General features: G+C 34.2%; 2 protein-coding genes across 6 annotated transcripts; both read left to right on the forward strand.

The window, feature by feature from the left end:
- Positions 1 to 1,420: 1,420 nt before the first annotated feature.
- Positions 1,421 to 10,554, forward strand: LOC147396256 (proline--tRNA ligase, cytoplasmic). Of its 5 annotated transcripts, none has more exons than XM_086450800.1 (13): positions 1,421 to 1,749; positions 2,507 to 2,613; positions 2,689 to 2,783; positions 2,930 to 3,022; positions 3,653 to 3,769; positions 4,230 to 4,417; positions 4,730 to 4,796; positions 5,921 to 6,043; positions 6,155 to 6,307; positions 7,708 to 7,992; positions 8,826 to 9,044; positions 9,934 to 10,027; positions 10,204 to 10,554. In XM_086450800.1, the coding sequence occupies exons 4-13, from the start codon at positions 2,948 to 2,950 to the stop codon at positions 10,266 to 10,268; spliced, it is 1,386 nt and encodes a 461-aa protein (XP_086306926.1). In that variant the 5' UTR covers positions 1,421 to 1,749; positions 2,507 to 2,613; positions 2,689 to 2,783; positions 2,930 to 2,947; the 3' UTR covers positions 10,269 to 10,554. The 5 variants fall into 5 exon arrangements, with proteins under 5 accessions (XP_086306926.1, XP_086306923.1, XP_086306924.1 ...); XM_086450797.1 differs by having other exon boundaries at positions 2,701 to 2,783; XM_086450798.1 differs by having other exon boundaries at positions 2,535 to 2,613; positions 2,701 to 2,783.
- Positions 10,555 to 16,930: 6,376 nt separating this feature from the next.
- Positions 16,931 to 20,697, forward strand: LOC147396257 (putative polygalacturonase). The gene is made up of 7 exons (XM_086449781.1): positions 16,931 to 17,194; positions 17,275 to 17,379; positions 17,987 to 18,304; positions 18,461 to 18,581; positions 18,658 to 18,832; positions 18,936 to 19,006; positions 19,687 to 20,697. Exons 2-7 carry the CDS (start codon positions 17,362 to 17,364, stop codon positions 20,382 to 20,384), a joined length of 1,401 nt encoding a protein of 466 aa, XP_086305907.1. The 5' UTR covers positions 16,931 to 17,194; positions 17,275 to 17,361; the 3' UTR covers positions 20,385 to 20,697.
- Positions 20,698 to 20,817: the final 120 nt, after the last annotated feature.

The following is a 20,817-nucleotide window of genomic DNA, read 5'->3' on the forward strand; positions in this document are numbered from 1 at the left end:
ATGATTCGACAAATAGGGTTCTCTTGCTTTTACTTTCTATCAAAAGATGGTCTGTGGAATTGCATCCAAGAAGTTGCCAGTGGAAACCTCAACTGGGTTTTTTTTTTTTGTGCGAATCATAATTCACAGATCACGGATCATGCCCGAAAATTTTCTGCAGCACAGCTACAATAATTTTGTTTTTTTTTTCTTTTCTTCAAAATGTTTTGAAATTCTACGGCAGAGCAATAAAATCTCATTCCTTAATCATCCACCATTTTTTTGTTTTCATAAAGTTGTGACAATTTACAACACGATTGATCACTCATCTTTGGTACTGTTGGGGTGGTCCAGTGGCTGAATCAGGACAGATCTGGCCTTGATGGCAGCAATGTTGATGTTTTCAGAATGAAAGACCAGAAACTTGAGGGAAGATCATCCATGCCCACACTACTGCTCAGGATCTATAAAAGGAGTTGATGATCAATGGATTGTATCTTTGTATTTTTAATTGTATATAAGCATGATATTGTGATAAATGGTTCACATGATCTCACTGGTCTGTGAGACCAACTTAGTACTAAGGTATCTCTAAAATCACCTGAATGGATGATCACAAGAAGTATCATTTATGGGGACAAAAGAGAGCTCGAAGGAGGGAAGCCTTGGAAGTTTCTGTCCCATGTCTCACTACACTGCATTTCATTATTAGATTGGCCTGTGTTAATTCAATTCAAATCAATTTCGTATATGCAGAAAGAAATCCTTGAAGCATTCTTATGAATGATCATTCCAGTGTTGAAGTTCATGAAAGTTACGTAAAAGATTATTGAAAATTTTGAGGATTATGCAAAGTGATGATTTTGGATTTCTTTCCAAAACCCATGATCTTCAGCCTACCTAAAAATCCTATCTTGTTATTGCAATTTGGATGTTAAAGAAAATAAAATTTTAAGGAAGAACCTTGAACAATTAATTTGTTGATTTGCCAATATTATGGGCTGGTCCCATGTTTGGAGAATTTTACCTACTTCATATTAATTTCCCTCTTGACTTCAGTCATGTTTTCATTAATGCCCAAAACTAGTATTCAATTATTAAATAAGTATGAGAATTGCAGAATTCTTTTTATAATTAAATTTAAAAATTACTTATAAATAGTCTAATTTTATAACCATTTTTTTGCGAGGTATAAAAATATTTTTATACTTTTATTAAAAATAAGAAAAATTATAAAAGAAAAAGGGTCAAGTCTTTTTTAATTATAAATTTTTTTTTTTTTTTAATTATGAAAAAAACAACTTAAAAACATTGTATTTTGTACTAAAACATCTAAAAAGTCCTCTACTACTCTACTATTAAGCTTTTTAGTGGGCATTTTTGTCATTCTAATTTATAAAATAACATAAAACGTTGTACTGAATTGATTCACAATATTACTCACTCTTCAACTAATTTTCAATAATGGGCAGCCAGTTATTCTCTTTTTTTTTTTTTTGTTTTTCATTAATGGTGGAAGGGAATCAAATACCAAAGATCATCTCTTTCCATGGTGGAAGGGAATCACCGAATCAAATATCAAATCAACGTTGTTGCAAAGTTAGTAACCGAAGATCACATCAATGTGATCTTCACTATAACTGAAGAACCTTGGAACCCTTCTCTCTCTTCCTCTCCCTCTTTGGCCGCATAGTTAGGATTCCTTGTGTTTTTTATCGTAAAGCTGAAGTGAGTTTGAAGGAGAAATAGACAGGAAATACAAAGAGGCTGGTATAATCGATTTCTCTTTCCCTTTGATTGGATTTTTGAGTTTTGGTTTATATCTTGGCTAACCCTGTAAGTAGAGCTTAGTTTAATACTTCTAGTAGTTATAGTTGAAGTTGTGAAAGTTGCTCTAATGCCCATTTTAATCTAAAATCATGAAAAAATCAATGCTATAATTTTGTCACGACTGATTTCTGAAATGGTTTGTGTGTGTGTGTGTGTGTGTTTGTTTGTATTTTAATATCAATTAGAAAAATGGGAATAACGTAGTTTTATTAATTGAGACCTTTATAGTTGAATTTGTTGTTTGACTGCTATTGACTTGCTCTATTACGTATTTGAATCCGATTTTTTAAAGTTTTAGTTTAATGTGAAAAATAGATACCTGGGTACAACATATTTTCTCCTACAATCTAAATTCCTCAAGAAAGATCATCAAATTTATAGATTTTTGAAGTTTTAGTTGGCAGGATTAAGAGCCAACTATTTAGCCAAAGTTTTGGCCATCCTATATGGGTTAGAAGTTTCGGAATGTCCTGATTTTTGGTGAGGATGATCTCCTCACCATTAGAGATCATCTTCACCAAAAATCATCCCATTCCGAAACTTCTAACCCATATAGGACACAACACGTTGGCCAAAACCTTGGCTAAATAGTTATAGTTATAGTTTAGAATTATCAATTGGACTCATTATGTTATATATCGCATCTCGTAATCATATGTTGTGACTTAACACATATATTGATTGTATCATTGTATAGATTGTGTTTTACCATTTTCTTTCTGAAGTTTCAATGAGATAAATTTTCTCTGAAGAAGATGGCTGATGAAAGGGAGGCAAAAAAATTAGATGCCAAAGCAAAGAGTGGTGAGTTTGCATTCTCCTCAAGGTCTCAGTTGGCTACCTTGTATTCCATTATCCTAATTGTTTTGAAGCTTATAGATTGAATTACAGGGGGGAAAAAGGAGGTGAAGAAAGAGACTGGTCTTCGCCTTTCTAATAAGAAGGATGAAAATTTCGGGGAATGGTATTCCGAGGTATCAATTGTGTTTGAGCACAGATTTTATTATTATTATTATTATTATTATTTATATATGTTTCCTTCATTTGGCTCTATTATGCACTCTGGTTTTCTTGAAGTTTTCTATCATCTATATATTTGATCCTTGTTTTGCTTCTGCAGGTTGTTGTTAGTGGTGAAATGATTGAATACTATGATATTTCAGGATGTTATATTCTTAGGCCATGGACAATGTCAATTTGGGAAACAATGCAAGTAAGTGGGATTTTTGTAAGGTCTTGGCCATCATGTATTGCTTTCCAAATGGTTTGTATGGTCTAGTTTAATGATTTTTGGGTTGGCAACATGAATCCTATTTCGCATTCCAAACTTCTTTGGATTTATCATCTGCTCCTAAAATCTTTTTTATTTTCGTAGTATTAGCTATAGCCTTTTTCTTATCCAAATGTTTTTCCCGCTAGTTCAAGTTTATCCCTGTGATTTTCATTTAGTAATGTTTTTGAAAATAATCCATCCTTCTTTCTTTAATTTTCCCATCCCTTACTAAGACTCTTTAATCTTGCTTTTAATCCATCTAACTTAATCTGTCAGCATTTGCATTTCTAAGGGTGGGTTTGACATTTTGATGAAATGCTTTTTTGGCTTTTATGGGAATTCCCTAGTGAATGCTTATATGATGAAAACATTGGCATTTTATCTATAGAAAAGTTGTTTATATTTGTAAAGTTTATATGTCACTGTCTTAAAGTTAACTTCTTATACCAAACTCAATTATTATTTTTTAATTATTTAGTATTCAATTTGGAACATATAAATGAGAGATGTTTTATTTCTTTCTTTTTTTTTCTTCCAATGTTATTGAGTTTGCAATATTGTCAAATGCAGGCCTTTTTTGATGCAGAAATCAAGAAGATGAAAATCAAGAATTGTTATTTCCCTGTTTTTGTATCCCCTGGTGTTCTACAACGGGAGAAGGATCATATTGAGGGTTTTGCTCCAGAGGTGAGAGAATGAATGCATTGGACATGAATTATATTTTGTAAAGCCGTCTTTCCTGATACACTAGGGGTAGATTTCATTCATAGCAATATTTTGCCGAGCTTCACGAATATTACAGCTTTATATATATTTCTGGCTTTTTAAAAATATAATTTATCCTTTTTTTTTGTAAAGAGAATTCCAAAACAAATTTTTATGCAACGATATAATCCCTAGGATAAAAATATCTTTCTTCTTGAGAGATATTTTTCCCATATTGTAGCACGCTTTGTTGAGCAGAGTCAATTTGTTTAGTGGTGAATTTTCCTATTTGGGTCTGCTGTTGATGCCTGTACTTCTGTGATTCTTGTTGTTCAGTTGGTTCCTAAGCTTTGATGCTTGTTCATCAAAAGAGCTACCCATTTTATCTTTTAAGGTATTATAGTTATGATTTGATTTAACCTTATGTGGATGACCCTTTTAGGTCGCCTGGGTTACTAGGTCTGGAAATACTGACTTAGAAGTGCCCATTGCAATCCGTCCCACTAGTGAAACTGTCATGTATCCTTATTATTCAAAATGGATAAGAGGTCACCGTGACTTACCTTTGAAGCTTAACCAATGGTGCAATGTTGTTCGTTGGGAGTTCAGTCATCCTACTCCTTTCATCAGGTACTCTTTTCTGCTATTTTGACCTTCATTTTCTGTCTTTACCTTGTGTAGTTCTATTGTCGCTTTTGATAATTGGTTGAACCCACTCAATCAGCACGATGTGCTTCTGAAAGTTTCTTTCAACAATTGAAAAAGATGCATAAATGCCACTGTTGATAACACAACTATGTTTCTATCTGCCAAAAACGTAATTATGGTTACCCACATCTTCTTCAAAAGAATTTTCTAGACCATTGCTATTGCCTAGCTAGATTAACTATTTTAACTACCATTCCTTAGCATATTTTTCTCCTTGTCTCTCTCAAATTGTAGGAGTCGCGAGTTTCTTTGGCAAGAAGGGCATACGGCATTTGCAACAAAGGCAGAAGCAGATGAAGAGGTATAGATTTTACACATTTTTAGTTAATGTTTTCTTTCTTTTCTGTTTCCTGTTTACTGGAGCTAAACTTTGTGCAATTCATATATAGAAAATTATGAGAAAATAATTGATCAAGTTAAATAGACAAGAAAATGTTCATTTTTTTTTTCATTCTATCTTATTAGATAAATTTTTTAAGGGTACGGGAATCATCATTTTAGCTAAATAATAGCGGTTGGAGTTATGTCTTTTAATACAAATATGTACTACTGTTTTCTCAGATGCCTAGTAGATCTTGACAATTGATATTCTAGTTGTGGTTTTAACCACATTTTTTTTCTGGACAAGTATGTAAACCAAATTCTCTTTGTATTGTTTTTTCCTGCTGCTTATTTCTTTCTTTTATTATTATTATTTTTTTGGTTTTTACAATTAGTGATTTACATGGTTGTCCAATATACACATTACTAAAACTTCATATAAGAGGAAGTCAAGGTGACCAACCAAATACAAACACGAAACAGCCCTCCGACCCCAGCAAAACTATTCTGCAGAAATGCTACAGCCCCAATCCCACTTACTCAATAAATCTTCCAAAAATACACCTCTAAATTCTGTTAATACTTTTGACCAATGGAAGAGAAATTCCTAAGGGGCTTAGGAAGACACCCAAGATGCCAAATACAGAAAGAAAGTGCAACCCAATTTCACAGGCCACCTTATAGTGAATGAGAAGATGGCATGCCAACTCCACATCACTCTTACACAGATAAAAATAATTTGGATCTGAAACACCTTGCCATATCATATTGTCTAGTGTATGGATCTTGCTTGACACCATAAACCAAATGAAAAAAAAGAAAAGGAATTTTAGGTGGCACCTTGGGTCCCCAAACCAAAATGCATGGGAAGGGGATAGAAGAAGAAGAAGAAGCACCCTGCTGGTCAAGAGAACAATAGAATGACCTTCCTGATTGCTACTCCACACCGGCTGATCTTGTCTCAAAAAACTATGATCGCAAAGATTTCTTCTTAGAAACCACTTGAAGGGTGGGAATTGCTCCATAAAGGGATCGAGCCACACCATCGATATGGTCATTCTCTTTTGTTATTTTTTTGAGCATTTCATGTGTGCACATATTCAGGTTATTGAAATTTTGGAGCTCTATCGAAGGTTATATGAAGATTTTCTAGCAATCCCTGTTATAAAGGGGAAAAAAAGTGAGCTTGAAAAGTTTGCTGGTGGACTTTATACAACAAGTGTTGAGGTGACACATTTGCATCTTATATAATTATATTCTCTGTAATTTTTGGAAGGATTTACCTGTTTAAAAGTGTGTAGATATGATAATGTCTATTTTTGTCTTACCTTTCTCCAGGCTTTTATTGCAAACACTGGTCGTGGTATACAAGGTGCTACATCACATTGTCTAGGTCAAAATTTTGCTAAAATGTTTGAGATAAACTTTGAGAATGAGAAAGGAGAAAAGGGTATGGTCTGGCAGAATTCTTGGGCATACAGCACTCGTACGGTAATGATTTCATGTGGTTGATTTATTTGAGGTGAATTTTCTTTATTAATGCGACTAATGTTTTAGTGTATTAGTAACCAAGTATACGCCTGGACTATTTTCTCTCTTTGGATAGCTGTAAATGTACTGCAGAAAGTGTAGTTATGTATTACTGCTATTTGAGAACTTATGAATTTATGGTTCAGACATTGTGCGATTTAATTGAACGGTGGAACAATTTTTATGGTTGTGTTCCCAAATAGTAGTTTCAGTTAATCTCCTTAAATACGTCGTGACTGCATTTTGATCTTTGATTGGTAAAACATGGATAACAATGTATGATGACTTGGGTAGTTTTCTTCTTGTTTCATCAAGATAAATTTTGATGGAAGCCTATGAGAAACTTGGGATCCGTAGGTTTTAGAGTGTGCCTCACCGTGATATGCTAACATGGTGGATTCATCTTTTGATGGTTCAGTAGGTTTTTTTTTTTTTTTTGGTTTGTTTCTGATAGGTTGGTGATTTTAATTCCATACTGGCTAAGGCTGAACCTTCCATTTCATACCTTTGTTGCACTTGTTAGGACTGAAGAATATTATCAAATGTCATGCACTTTTGTTTCACTAGGCTTCCTTTTCCTTTATGTTTCCTGAAAATTATTTCATTTAAGCATCCTTGGGCAATTTAAGGTTTAATAATGAGAATTTAACTGCTTAATGAAGTTTGAAACCGTGTCATTGATGCTTAACATCCATATAAAATTGGTAAATAGCTAATTCTTGAATATTTGGAAATGAAAAACACAACTTAGACCTCTTCATTTTTTTTTTCTTTGAAATTAAAATTCTTTTGCATAAAGGGATAGTTATGCCTATACTTCTTTAAGTTTCTCCCAGTCATGTTATTTAAGATCTTTTGGTTTATATGATACTAGAAGGTGGCATGTGCAAACCCACGCCTCTGAAGGGCTTATTTGTAATTTAAAATATTAATTGAAGGGTGGTTTTCAAGATAACCAAGTAAAAGGATATTTTTGTAATTTTGAAAACTAACCAACGTGATTTTAATGACACAGGATTGCAATTTTTTTCGTTTTTGACCAAAGTGACCCTGATTATATTAAGTTTGAATGTTAAGGTGGGGGTATTTTTGGAATCCAAATTTTGGTGTTGAACCACTTATACTTTAACTTCTCTCACTATAATAATAAAGATGTTATTCAGAATAACCGTAGTTCTGGGGGACGTAAATTTGATGGATTTAATTTATGATCTCCTGACCATTTTTTCTCCTACTTTTTGTTACTTCTTGTTTTGGTTAAGGAAGCGATTGTCTTACTGATTTTGATGTCTATCAGGCACATCAGGATGGAGCTTTAGATACTAGCGTGGTGAACTCATGGTAATAGTTTCTTTCTACAGATGGGGGTGATGGTGATGGTTCATGGAGACGACAAAGGCTTGGTGCTGCCGCCAAAAGTAGCATCCATCCAAGTTATTGTGATTCCTGTGCCTTACAAAGATGCTGATACACAAGCTATCCTTGATGCCTGCTCCATAACCGTGAAAACATTGAGCGAAGCTGGTTTCCGTGCTGAGGAAGATTTAAGAGATAACCATTCACCTGGATGGAAATACTCACATTGGGAAATGAAAGGCGTTCCTTTGAGAATTGAGATTGGGCCAAAAGAAATAGTTAATAATCAGGTATGATTGAAGTTAATTAATTATTGGCATGAATGTGCTCATGCATTTATACTAATTGAATGGTACGCCTGCCCATTTCTTGTTCCATTTTAAGGCTAGGTTTAATATAAAGAGCTGCTATTGGCACCCCAACTTCCACTTATTACACCCCAATTTCTAAAATTATTTGTCACACTCCAATTAAAGATTAAAACACACTCTTCAAACATTACAAAGGTTTGGTTCAAATTATAATCTCAACAGTACAGAACATTATAACACTCATTCAAACAATTTCAGTAGTTTTTTACAATTATGATTAGGTTCATATAAAATCCTAAACCCAAAAAAGTATAAAACTAGCCAAAAAACAAGAGAGCTGCTATCGGCACCCAAACTTGGAACTTTTTACTCACTTATTTTCTTTATTTGTAATTGGTGTGTAATAAGTAAAAGTTGGGGTGCCAGTACAGCTCTCTAATATAATCACTCGTTGGTACACAAAACATGGTCTGTTGACATTTGCCAATAGGTACCATCAATCTTGTTTGCTTAATCAGAATGATTGTTTATTGTTATATGCCAAGTTATGCGTATGTTTTCATGTGCATTTTCTAATTTCCTAACTTTAAATACATATTTCATATGTTTCTTCATAATTTCCATAACAATTTCTATAATTGGTGAACATTCATAGTATTTCTACTATTGTTGAATTGAAGTATTTCCAAGTTGAGCTGATATAAATGCTTGCAGAAATTGTGACTCAAAACCATGGTTGTTGCTGGTAGTCATGTATTTTATTATGACTTAAATTATCCTATAAGAATGAGAAGTATCTGATCTATTGACAGGTACGTGTTGTCCGTCGTGACAACTTGGCTAAAATGGATATACGAACATCCAATTTAGTTTGGCAAGTGAAAGATATATTAGACAATATTCAACAAAGCATGTTTGATGTTGCAAAGCAAAAAAGAGATGCCTGCATCAAGGTGGTAAAGACGTGGGAAGAGTTTCTGATGGCTCTTAATGAGAAGAAAATGATCCTAGCTCCCTGGTGTGATGAAGAGGTATCCTATTTATAATTTCTGTATTAGCTGTTTTTATTCTTTATCATTTTATACCATGATAGGTCATGCCTTCAATTATCATTAGTAGCCTCTTTTAGGGATATTTTTTACTTTCCATTGTGGAGTATATCCGCTTGTTGCTTTGAAGGTTACTCTTGATTTGGAATTTGTTAGCATTTCTCTTCAGCTTCTTTTGATGTTGTCCTTTGTCTTCATCTGCTGTCATTTATCTCTCAGATTTTCATTTTAGCCCAAACTTGGTAATATTTTCAAAATTTCTCTCGTTCACCTTGAGATGAGTTCAATCATGGTTGGAAAAATCTTTTTTTTTTCCCAAGAAGTTGAATATGGAGATCACAGAATAGAGAAGTTAATGATTTTGAGTTACTCATGGCCATTTAAAAATAAAGAAATCGAGTCCTAAAATTAGCAGTGGCAGAGTCAGGATTTTCCTGTAGTGGGGGCAAACTATAGTTGCCTTGTAAGGTTTAAGAACAAGAACGGCAGAGTCAGGATTTTCCTGTAGTGGGGGCAAACTATAGTTGCCTTGTAAGGTTTAAGAACAAGAACATTAGTGGTGTTGAGGAGAAAATTCATGGGTTTTTCGTTAGAGGTTGTAGAAAATGGTATTTAGGTCATTTCTTTTTTTCTCTATGAGAGAAGACCTATGTAAGGGTTAACGTCATCAGTGGGGGTGGGGGCAACTCCCCATGGGTTTTAGTTCTGGCTGGTGTTTTCGGCCAATTTTATTGAGTGATATAGTGCATTGTAGTTGATACATATTTCTTAAATTTTTCTAAAGCTTTTATCACATAAACAATTCTACAAATAAATTTACTGTTTATGTTTGGTCTATTACTTACAATTCTTCTATTTCCATTTCTTCCAGGAAGTTGAGAAAGATGTGAAAGCACGCACTAAGGGCGAGATGGGAGCATCTAAGACCCTTTGCACCCCATTCATTCAGCCTGAACTTCCGGAAGGTACAGTTTCTAAATTTGCAGTTAAAAAACAATTAAGCTTTCCAATATATGCATTTGTATTGTATTTCATGAACTCTCTTAATTGGGTACACCACTTCACTGGTTTACATTGTCCTGTTGGCCTTCCATTTTGTGTTCTGGTTTCAGATATTCAATATGTATTACACTTATTGCAGGAACACTTTGCTTTGCCTCGGGGAAGCCTGCAAAAAAGTGGACATATTGGGGTAGGAGCTACTAATTGAACCACATTCGTCTGGAAGGCAAATGACTGAAAGGGTCTTCTATTGGATGAGAATGGTGGTATCCTTATATCCAGTTATATATATTTTTGTACATATATTATTACACTAGAAAACTTAAGTTTGTGAACCTAATTAGTGGCCACAGTTTTACTTGCTTGTGGAATGACTAAGATGATCTATGCTTTCCTTGTTTCTTCGGCTACCATACACATATCCAATATGAATTTATTCCCATAAACTTGAAGAATCAATCCAATTGGAGCCATCCCAAATCTTTGTTTATGTATTGTTTACTAACTTAGGGAAGAAATCTTTATAATGTCTAATTGACACATGATCACAGGTAGTTTTAAAAATATTCATAGAAATGATATCTGAATATTTTTGGATTCATAAATCATGGTTTGTGGAATACACGATGCACTAATCTGGGCTAAATAAAGGTTTATGGAATCGTTCTATTCCAGGTCAGTCAATAATGCACCTATGTATGATTCAAGGTTGGTTACGAGTCTCAGGACTTGGGTTAAGTTGGTCCAAAAAGGATTTGACTTGGTTACGACTTGGGCTTGCTTTGTATCGCCCTTCAGGATGACAGGTTGGACCATCTGATTTGATTGAGTTGTAGCTAGTGATCCCTTTGAACAATTGGCTAAATTACATTCTATGGATTCTCCTTCAAGTTTGTTATGGATCTTGACTGTTGGATCAAAGTCAGATCGCATCCATTTCAAATGGTAAAATCCCCAGAACCAGCATGAAAGATCCAACAAGTTTCATGCTTAACCGAGGCCCATTGGAGTGGCTGAACCTGCATTCCTGCTGCTTTCCAGAATGTCTGCTAAGTATGCATTATCAGTTAGGTATATATGTTAATTAATTGCAAGTGGTTTTGTAATTACAAGCAAAGTAAATAAAATAACACACACAAACACAAATATACTAAGAAGAACACCCAAGTCAAGTCAAAGTGAACTTTCCCCCAGATCCAAATGTAGCACCAAATTCAAGGACATAAAAGGAGTGAAATCTTGTCTCCTTAAAGTCCATAGTCTTAAGGTGAGAAGACTACTTGTATAGTTTTACTGTGAGAAGATTTGTCTCACCCCCACACATCAGCCATGTGCTCAAAAACACCAATAGTATAGTTTTACTGTTTACTATTAAGTTTGAGGCATTTAAAAAAAATTGGACAGTGATATAGACAGGGACTTATTTGTATGTCCAGGCACATTTAAATCCATTACCAAAAATAAAGAAAGTTAGAAATCATATTTTACAATTTGAAAATTCAACTGAGACTCCACTCAACTTGATGTCTTATATCACTATGGGCAGACTCGGGCAACTCAATATATATTAATTAGGGTACTCCCTTGTAAAATTGGTGATATTAGGTTACCTCCTTGCAAAATGCAATATTAGACTTACCCCCTTGACCTTAAGTCAAGGTTACTTTTTTCCTAATGATTTAACAATGAAATTTTGATATAGTAATTTAAGTACTAAAAACAGCATTTTGAAAACCATCAAAATTTTAACATTAAATCATCAAGAAAATGCAATATTGGCCTATGACTAAGGGGGTAAATCTAATATTGTATTTTGCAAGGGGGTAAACCTAATTTCACCATTTTTACAAGGGGGTATTTGTAAAATATCATATTAATTAATGGGTTGGGATCCATTGACTCATGGGAAAACACATGATCCCAACTGTTTAGATACAAAATCCAACAGTTGGGATTTGTCCGTATCTTGATAACACATATCAGAGATACTTATGCCGATGATAAATCTCAACCATTGGATTTTGGGTTTAAACAATTGGGATTGTTTGTTTTTTTCACGAGTCATTCTTCATGACTCAAGGGATCCTGACTCTTAATTAAAATCATATATGAAGGATTAGAAATCCATGATGTATTCTAGATATACATCTTACATTGGATTTCGCATTTACACAACCGGGATTGTTTGTGAAAATATAAGTTCTTTTACCATAAGTTTAGGATTTGCATCCTAAATAAAAATGTGTTATAAATTAAAACTATATTTATTTGTGATTTCCAAGAAAGCATTAAATGTGACACCCAATGTTGAGCGCAGACTTATGGAATTTTAAATTGTATAAAATGTTGGGAAAATGCATTCGATAAATGTGGCTACACGCGTATCTCTTCTCTATCTATATGTGGTATCAGTCTTGCCTCTAAGGGATCGGGCATTAGTAATATTGTCATTGATATGTTTTTTTTTTAATATCAAATTATTAAAACCACTTCAAATGCAAAAAAAATAGTTGTTGAACACAATTATATATCAAGGGTCCAATATTAATAATGCAATTGTGATCCATATAGATGTGATTCAAACGGAAGTGCTTCTACTTCCACTGGAAGCAATATATGCTTCCCAAAACTAGGCCTTCACTTGTACATTATTATTGTCTTTCCATTAAGCAAACTTGCAATTAGTAAATAATGAGAGTCATAATATAATAGGCATAAGAGTAGCTTAAAAAACATGCTATTGCTAGCATGCCATGCAACACACATTTACAAATTGTGATTCTCACAGTGATTGCCCTCAAGAGCGGCAGCACAGAAACATCTTCCACTAATATTTTTTCTTTTTTCTTTTGTAAAGATAATAAGGTCAAACCCCCCAACCTCATTCACGCATGCAACACAAAGCACCATCTAATTATGATTAGTACTTAATCCCAAACTATAATTTCCATGTATAAGTCTGATAATAATCCCATGCTTTGAAACTGCTCAATTGTTCAAATACTTATATACAAACCAATACCAATACTGCTACAAACAACATTATCATTACGTAATAATAATGTGGGATTAGATTATTCTTAAATTAACCAACACCCAATCCTTTATATGAAAAGAAAACTCTAAAAGAGATTCATAAGGTTGAGGTTAATTGTCAGCTTGGTATGTTGGGTCCAGAACCTACCCACTAACCTATTGGTGATGACAACCTTGTTTTGCTTTACCCCACCAAAATAAAAATATCTACAAGACTAAGGTACCATGTCATACTGTTTAAGCTTCTTCTAGTTCTCCCACTGAGAAACATAGAAAACAACTACACAACAAACAAACAAACAAACACAGTACATTTTGGTTATCTGAAGATGTCTCAAAGACAAGAACTCAAGATGCATTAATTTATGCATCTCTAATGTTGAATGACATAAAGCTATCCATATCCATAGCTAGTAAAAGAAAATTGATAACAATGATACACAGTTTTAATTTGGTCTTGTGGTCCATTTTACATGGAATATTAATGCTGTAGATAACATAATAAAAGAAACTCTCTCTCTCTCTCTCTCTACATTATGAGAATGTTAATTACAGTGGTTCTGTATTCAAGTTGGTTTTCTTGAGTGGAATATTTGTGTGGGTACATCACATTAAAGCTCTTTTACAGATCATGAGGTGGTAGGTATTATGATTTTTATTTTTGTGGACCCTTTCCTTTCTTCTCTATGGAGTAATTTTTAGGTGGGTAAGCTGGACTCTTATGGAGTATTTATTATAATCACAAGGCTAAGATATTGAGTCATTTATTACCTTCATAAGAATTTTATACCAAAAATACTATTATCGTTTCTATGGTTGGCAATGGGTCAGATAATATCCAGTTACCCTACTCATCCGATCCAGGTTACTTAGATGGTGGTACAAATTTTTTATTTAATCTATAATTTCCGTAAAATTATACATAATTAATTTATCTGTATCTATATTTATGGTTGGATATAGATATGCATTCTATCCGATCCAGACATTCGTTTATCTGATTTTAAAGTGGTAAATTCACAATAAAAGATATGTATAACTTATAATTAAGGTTCTTCCATCCTCTTCACAATGGGGTGTTTATCTAACTGGGATATTTGCTTGAAATTTTTTTTTTTGATAAGTAGCATTGTATTCATGAAAAAACCAAGTCGGTCGAGATGATCAATTTGGGTACAAGTTAAATACAAATATCCATTAAAAAAAAGTGGATAAATAGTTAAGGGACCAACTAGTTACACCCCACCCATCACCAATTGCACTTCATCACTTAAAAATTCCTCCATGCACTTCATTTGGATGACTACACTCCAAAAATAATTAAAAAATATTGCACTTTTTTTTTTTCTTCTTCTTCTTCAACCATGCCCATAGAAATTATTGTTGGTTCAGTCATTTTTGTAAGGAATACGATCGTTTTTAAACCATATTTACAAAGTCGTACATTTCAAAATTATTTTGCAATAAATACTTTGGTTCGTAAGAGAACACGAGCAAAACCAATCCTGAGAAAAATAGAACATGAGTGGAAAGATCACTAGCAAAATAGAGCACAAGCAGAGAATACAAAGCAGCAGGATATATGCTTTAGCCGATGCACACTTGACCTGTTGCCAACCATAGTACTTATTTCCAAAAACTTGAATTTTAATTTCAAGTTTACCAATATATTTAACAGAATGCAATTAAATTGATTCTTGACTTTATTTTAATTATGATTATAGTAACTCTAAGAAAAGGAATGGAGTTGGAGTGACCTCAAGAATTTATGTCATACATATATCTCACTTTTCTAACGTGAAGTATGTAGGAACTATAAATGCTTTTTCACTCTTATCTCAATGAAAAACATCTATGGTTCTTGTAGACACCTAAATTTGGACAAGCCTTTCATGCAAAATGCCCAAAAAGGTCACAAAAATTAAACTTTAACTATTTTATATGGACCCACCACGTATTCAGTGCTTGCACGAGGGGGCACTTAATTGGAATAATTATACAGCCCACCATGAGACTTTGATACGTATCCAATCAAAGTTTCTACGGGAAAAATACATATCTATAATTGATTTTTTGAAATATTTTCTACTGATTCTTTTTTTATTCGGTGTCTTTAAGAATATCCTCCTATTTCAGTTGTAGCCTTGAGAATAGAATTTCACTTGATAGTTAGGACTGCAACCCATGGTTTTTAAATTTGGTTTTGCATCTCATCTCATTCAGGCCCGATATCAAGTCATCTTCTACATAACTCGATCCAGGCTCACCCATCAATTGGGTTGAACTCGGGCTAGTCGGTCCAAGTTGCAGCACTAATCATTATATCTCTTACAAAAGTAGGACATGTGGCAAATCCAATATATTCTCTAGGTTCCATTTGATTATATCGAAGTTCAAAACATATAAATTTACAGTTTTCGATTGATGGGGTCAATCTAAAGGATAGTTTAAGAAAAAATCCTTAGATCGAATGGTTGTTGTTAAACAAATGGCTTTGGACCATGTGATCCTAAAGTAACCATTATCTATTGTATCATCTCTCTCATTTGATTGACACATTGGATCCTCAACTGGGCTGGGTCTGGACTCTGGATTACTTATCTTTTCATCCGTCGGCAAGGGACACTGTTTGTACTGCTTCCGAATCTGTCCCCCACTTTTTGAAATACTCTGGTTTATTGATTTAATTTTCCTCTTTTATATGACTAAACTACCCTTTTTTGTTTTGGCCAAATCAAATAAACTTATTTTAACACCTTTTAATTTTTTATTATTATTTATTTTTGGTTGATCACATCACATGCACCATGAAAGTGAGGGAACACACTCACGGGTGGCCCCAAGAAAATATTATTTATTTATACTGGGTATCGAACACACAACCTAAGGACTCTTACTACTTATTGGATTTGAAATTGCCCTTAAGCTATCTCTTTGGGTTGACCTTTGAATTTTGTAATTAATTTTTTTATTTTTAATACCATGATAATCAAAATATTCATCGATGATCGTTCTACGCTTAATTTACCTTCTCAATTTCCATACTTCATACCATGATTTATCATAATCATCAAAATTTTATTTAAAATTTTTTGATTGATTAAATACATATCGTTTCTTCCTCTCTGATTATGTTTAAAGTTACTTCTTCATGTCATGGTTTGTAGACGATATCTAATATTTTGATCGTTAAATAAGCAGAGCTAGAATTATTTGTTGTTCAATCACAGGGCTCTCTAAAAACAAATCAATTGCATAATTTAACCACTTAATTGTTGGATCAATTAACAATTCAGATGGATTTTAGAGACTCTGAGTAGATATTGTTAGGTGTTTGTGCCCTTAAAATTATAAGGGTGAAATGAGGAATTAAGGTATCATGGATTAAAATAATCAAACTCCTTGCATGTTAATTTGAACTATGGTTTAATGTAGGAGTTGGGATTTTAAATATTTATCATTTCTAATTAAAGATATGTTTGATGATGCACAAATACTTTAGGCAAAGGTCAAGAAATGGAACTCTTTTATAATTTCAAAAGATATTTTGATAATTTCAAGTTTCTATGAGGGGCCAAGACCGAGATGAGACGTGGTTCTTAAGGTCTTCTGTCCACACACACTCACGGTGAAGCTAAACTGCTAAAGACGCTTTCCTAGTCGAGTTTGTTGAAATAATGAAGGATATTTTCGTCAATTAAAAATTAAGAGATTCCTTAAAATATAAAAATTAAAATTTTTGACCGTTCTCAGCCAGGTTTTATTTTACTGTATATTAATTTCCATATTACCTGTATCTTCTATAGTATACATTTTTTTATTTTTTGTTTCAATGATGAGAGAGAGAGAGAGAGAGAGAGAGAGATTTTCCAACTGAATCTGATGTGTTCTCACATGAGATGATGGCATGCAATTTAATATCAGATTAATAGGGATTCCCCATTTTGATGAGGGAAAGAAGGAATAGAAGACATAAGGGGTCTGTGTTGGGCCAGAAGTGTTTGTTTTTTGGCGGCAGCAACGGTCACTTTCAATGATTTTCTCTGGGTGGTGTAGCTCTCAAAAACCCATCTAATCACACTTATGTATTGTTGGTAATCTCAATCAAAACCTTCTTGTCTCAAGTGTCTGTGTTGTTGGGTGGCTTTTAATTTATTATTTATTTTGATAATAGAGAGAGAGAGAGAGAGTAGGTGTAAGAGGTGAAATTTATCAGGTTTTGGGGTTGGGCTGTGAAGAGGAAGAATTAGATCTCAGGCATATGAGGAGATCTGTAACTGTAAGTAGTCTGATTAATTATCTTGTTCTGTTTTTTTGTTTTTTTTTTCTTCAATTGTTTCTGTGTTTAAGAATCTGATTACAAGTAAAACAAGAATGGGTTCTTTGTTGAAATTGGATTTTTCTTCCAAGATGGGTGGAAGTGGAACACCTGAAGAACACAAGTTGTGCCACAAAAGAAATGTTGGGGGGGTGGTTCTATTACATATAATTTGATTTTCTTTTCACTTTTTTCTTTATGGATGGTAGTGGAGAAGTGGGTTGTAATTAGTTTATTAATTTTCTTCCCCTTTTATTCTCTTATTCTTTATTTATTCTTGTTTGGAAAAAATGTAGTTCAGGTAACCAGCTTTCTTTCTTGATCCATGAGTGTTCTGCCTTGGTTGCTAGTGAGAATCATCCAATTCTTTCTTTCTGTTGGGATCCAATGCCATAAATTTCAATCCTTTTATGTGTCTTCGATTGGCTTGCAAATTGTTATTCCATACTTCATTTGGTTTCTCGAATTTTTTGATCCCTTGTTCATTAGATCATTTTAAGTTCTGAAAATAACCCATTCAACTGAGTTCACATCTGAGGTTGTAATATGAATTAAAATTCCAATTCAGGTGGTGGAAGTGCTTCTGGTACTCGCGTCAATCTGTGAAATTCCATGGGCTGTCGGAAACAGCTCTCTTTGCAAACAAACAAGCCCAGTAGAAGTTCGACCCCACAGTGTCACCATCACCGAATTCGGTGCTGTTGGAGATGGGATTACTCTAAATACCAAAGCATTTCAGAATGCCATCTTCTATCTTCAGTCATTTGCCGATAAGGGTGGAGCCCAGCTTTTTGTCCCGGCAGGTAGATGGTTAACTGGAAGCTTTGAACTCATCAGCCATCTCACTTTGTTGTTGGATAAGGAAGCAATAATTCTTGGATCAAAGGTTAGCTTTCCCCTCCTTGTTTGAATATATCCATCTTGAGTAACATGGGTCACCTCCATTTTGGTTTACATCACCTATACGTATGGGGTTTTCGAGACTAATTCATGAAAAAGAATTGTCGATCTTCAAATTCAAATTAACACTGCTTTGTTTCAGGACTCTGGTGATTGGCCAATTGTAGATCCTCTGCCCTCATATGGCCGAGGTAGAGAACTTCCCGGTGGAAGGCATAAAAGCCTCATTTATGGGCACAATCTGACAGATGTCATAATAACAGGTTAGTGAAATTGATGCAGACTTTGCCTGTCAATGTATTTCTCTGAAGTTCCTTTACATTGTGTGTTTCATTGTAGGTGATAACGGAACCATTGATGGCCAAGGGAATGTCTGGTGGAACTGGTTTAGAACCCAAACTTTGAACTTTACTCGCCCCCATTTGGTTGAGTTAATGAACTCAACTGCAGTGCTCATCTCAAATCTGACCTTCTTGAACTCGCCATTTTGGACCATCCACCCTATATATTGCAGGTTTGTCAACATTTAGCTTTTGTTTTACATCTATAAAACAATGCATGAGTGGAAATTTTGTGTATTATGGGGAAAGATGAGATTGTTTTTGCTGAATGAACAGCCAAGTTCTTGTACAGAATGTCACAATCATTGCTCCTCTTGATTCACCAAATACCGACGGGATCGATCCAGGTGAACACCATTAACTTTTCGAGATTTGCTTTCTTAGCAATTTGGCAAGAGAATAATTTTAGTAATTTGGACATAGTCCTTTTGTTGCATCAACCTGAAAACTCTGAGTGGCCTATTTTGCATTTCTCAGAGAACCCACAACTATATAATACCAATTAAAATTCTCATTCAACTTGAAGAGAGAGTTTTGAGTAAATACCATGAGAAAGAAAACATTAACTAGCAAGTTGTAGCTGATCCATAAATGGTATGGTATGGAACTGTTATATAGTACAATCTACATAATATTATATAATTTTCCCACTGAAAATGACTCATGATTTAATTTGAACCATATTCGACAAAATTTCTTATAGAGATGGAATGACATGGTGTCTCATCAGTGTTAATAATTATCTATCTATGTAATATTTTATGGATTAAAAGGAAGTGAAATGGGTTGAGGGGTGAACTTACAACAGTCAGCAAGATGGACTTCCTTCCAATGTCTTAACTGACAGTAATGTTCAATTTTTCTGCATGAAAATGCCATGATTTAAAAAAATATATATATACGTTTGTTAGAGAAAGACAAGTTCCAGTTACAATCCATTTTTACAACTTGAATCAAAAGAAACCCTCTGACATATTTTTTGGATTTTTTTTTTGGATTCTGAACCCTCTAGTTTGAATGCATCCAGACTCATCTGATGACGTGTGCATTGAAGACTGTTATATAAGCACTGGAGATGATCTGATTGCCATCAAAAGTGGTTGGGACGAGTATGGCATTTCATATGCCCGACCTAGTTCAAACATTATAATCCATCGGATTACCGGACAAACTGGATTGGGCTCTGGAATAGCAATTGGAAGTGAGATGTCGGGTGGTGTATCAGAAGTTCATGCAGAAGACCTCAGGTTTTTCAATTCAAATAATGGAATCGGAATAAAGACGGCTTCAGGGCGGGGTGGTTACGTAAATAACATCTACATATCGGATATCACCATGACCAATGTAAATGTAGCCATCAGATTCACCGGCGAATTCGGCGAACACCCAGATGAATTTTATGACCCAAAAGCACTTCCCATCATAGATAAGATTACCATTAAAGACGTCACGGGTGAAAACATAAGCCGTGCAGGACTTCTAGAGGGTATTAAAGGGGATAATTTCATGAACATTTGTCTATCCAACATCACTCTGAATGTAACCAGAGATCCCCCTTGGAATTGTTCATACATTCAAGGCTACTCTGACTTAGTTTCTCCACAGACATGTGAGCCTCTCAGCAAGGAAATCTACCCTGACCATTCCTCAGATTGTTATTTTGTTCCTAATCAATTGCGGAGCTTGATAGGTCGAAATTTATCTGCCCGGTTGCTGCCACGTTGAAGTGCAAGGCAGTGTAGCCTGTGGTGCCATGGTGAAAATAACATTTCTTCTGTCAATGTTCCCTCATTAGTTATTTGATTCTTGCCATTTCACGACACAGCTACCAGTAGTCTCCCTTGGGAAATTTTCTTCCGACCCACGAAGGTTGAATGGAGGTGAAGTGTAAGTTGATTTCTACTTGTGAGATGGTTTTGAGATACGATTGGATTCTTGTAACAGTGTGTTATAAAAAATAATTGATTGAATTATCATATATTGAAAATACAGTGGTAGAGATATTTTTCAATCTAATAAGAGTATCAATATTTTAAGCTTACTATGTGTTTGTGCAGAGAATATTTTATTCAGAACCAGGGATTACATTTATCAGCTATATGTATTACTTGCATGAGAAGACCCCCAACAACTCCAAACCTCCAAAAAAGGAGAGTTT

Source organism: Akebia trifoliata, chromosome 8 (assembly GCF_017979445.1).
Source record: "Akebia trifoliata isolate Shusen 1 chromosome 8, ASM1797944v1, whole genome shotgun sequence".
Lineage (NCBI taxonomy): Eukaryota > Viridiplantae > Streptophyta > Magnoliopsida > Ranunculales > Lardizabalaceae > Akebia > Akebia trifoliata.

Bases quoted from the DNA above. Each gene is read 5' to 3' on its own strand.
- LOC147396256 (XM_086450797.1), top strand. From the start codon at position 2,565: ATGGCTGATGAAAGGGAGGCAAAAAAATTAGATGCCAAAGCAAAGAGT. The intron at 2,784-2,929 runs GTATCAATTGTG...TTGCTTCTGCAG, and splicing joins TCGGGGAATGGTATTCCGAG to GTTGTTGTTAGTGGTGAAAT. The intron at 4,418-4,729 runs GTACTCTTTTCT...CTCAAATTGTAG, and splicing joins CATCCTACTCCTTTCATCAG to GAGTCGCGAGTTTCTTTGGC.
- LOC147396257 (XM_086449781.1), top strand. The intron at 18,305-18,460 runs GTTAGCTTTCCC...GCTTTGTTTCAG, and splicing joins CAATAATTCTTGGATCAAAG to GACTCTGGTGATTGGCCAAT. The intron at 19,007-19,686 runs GTGAACACCATT...GAATGCATCCAG, and splicing joins TACCGACGGGATCGATCCAG to ACTCATCTGATGACGTGTGC.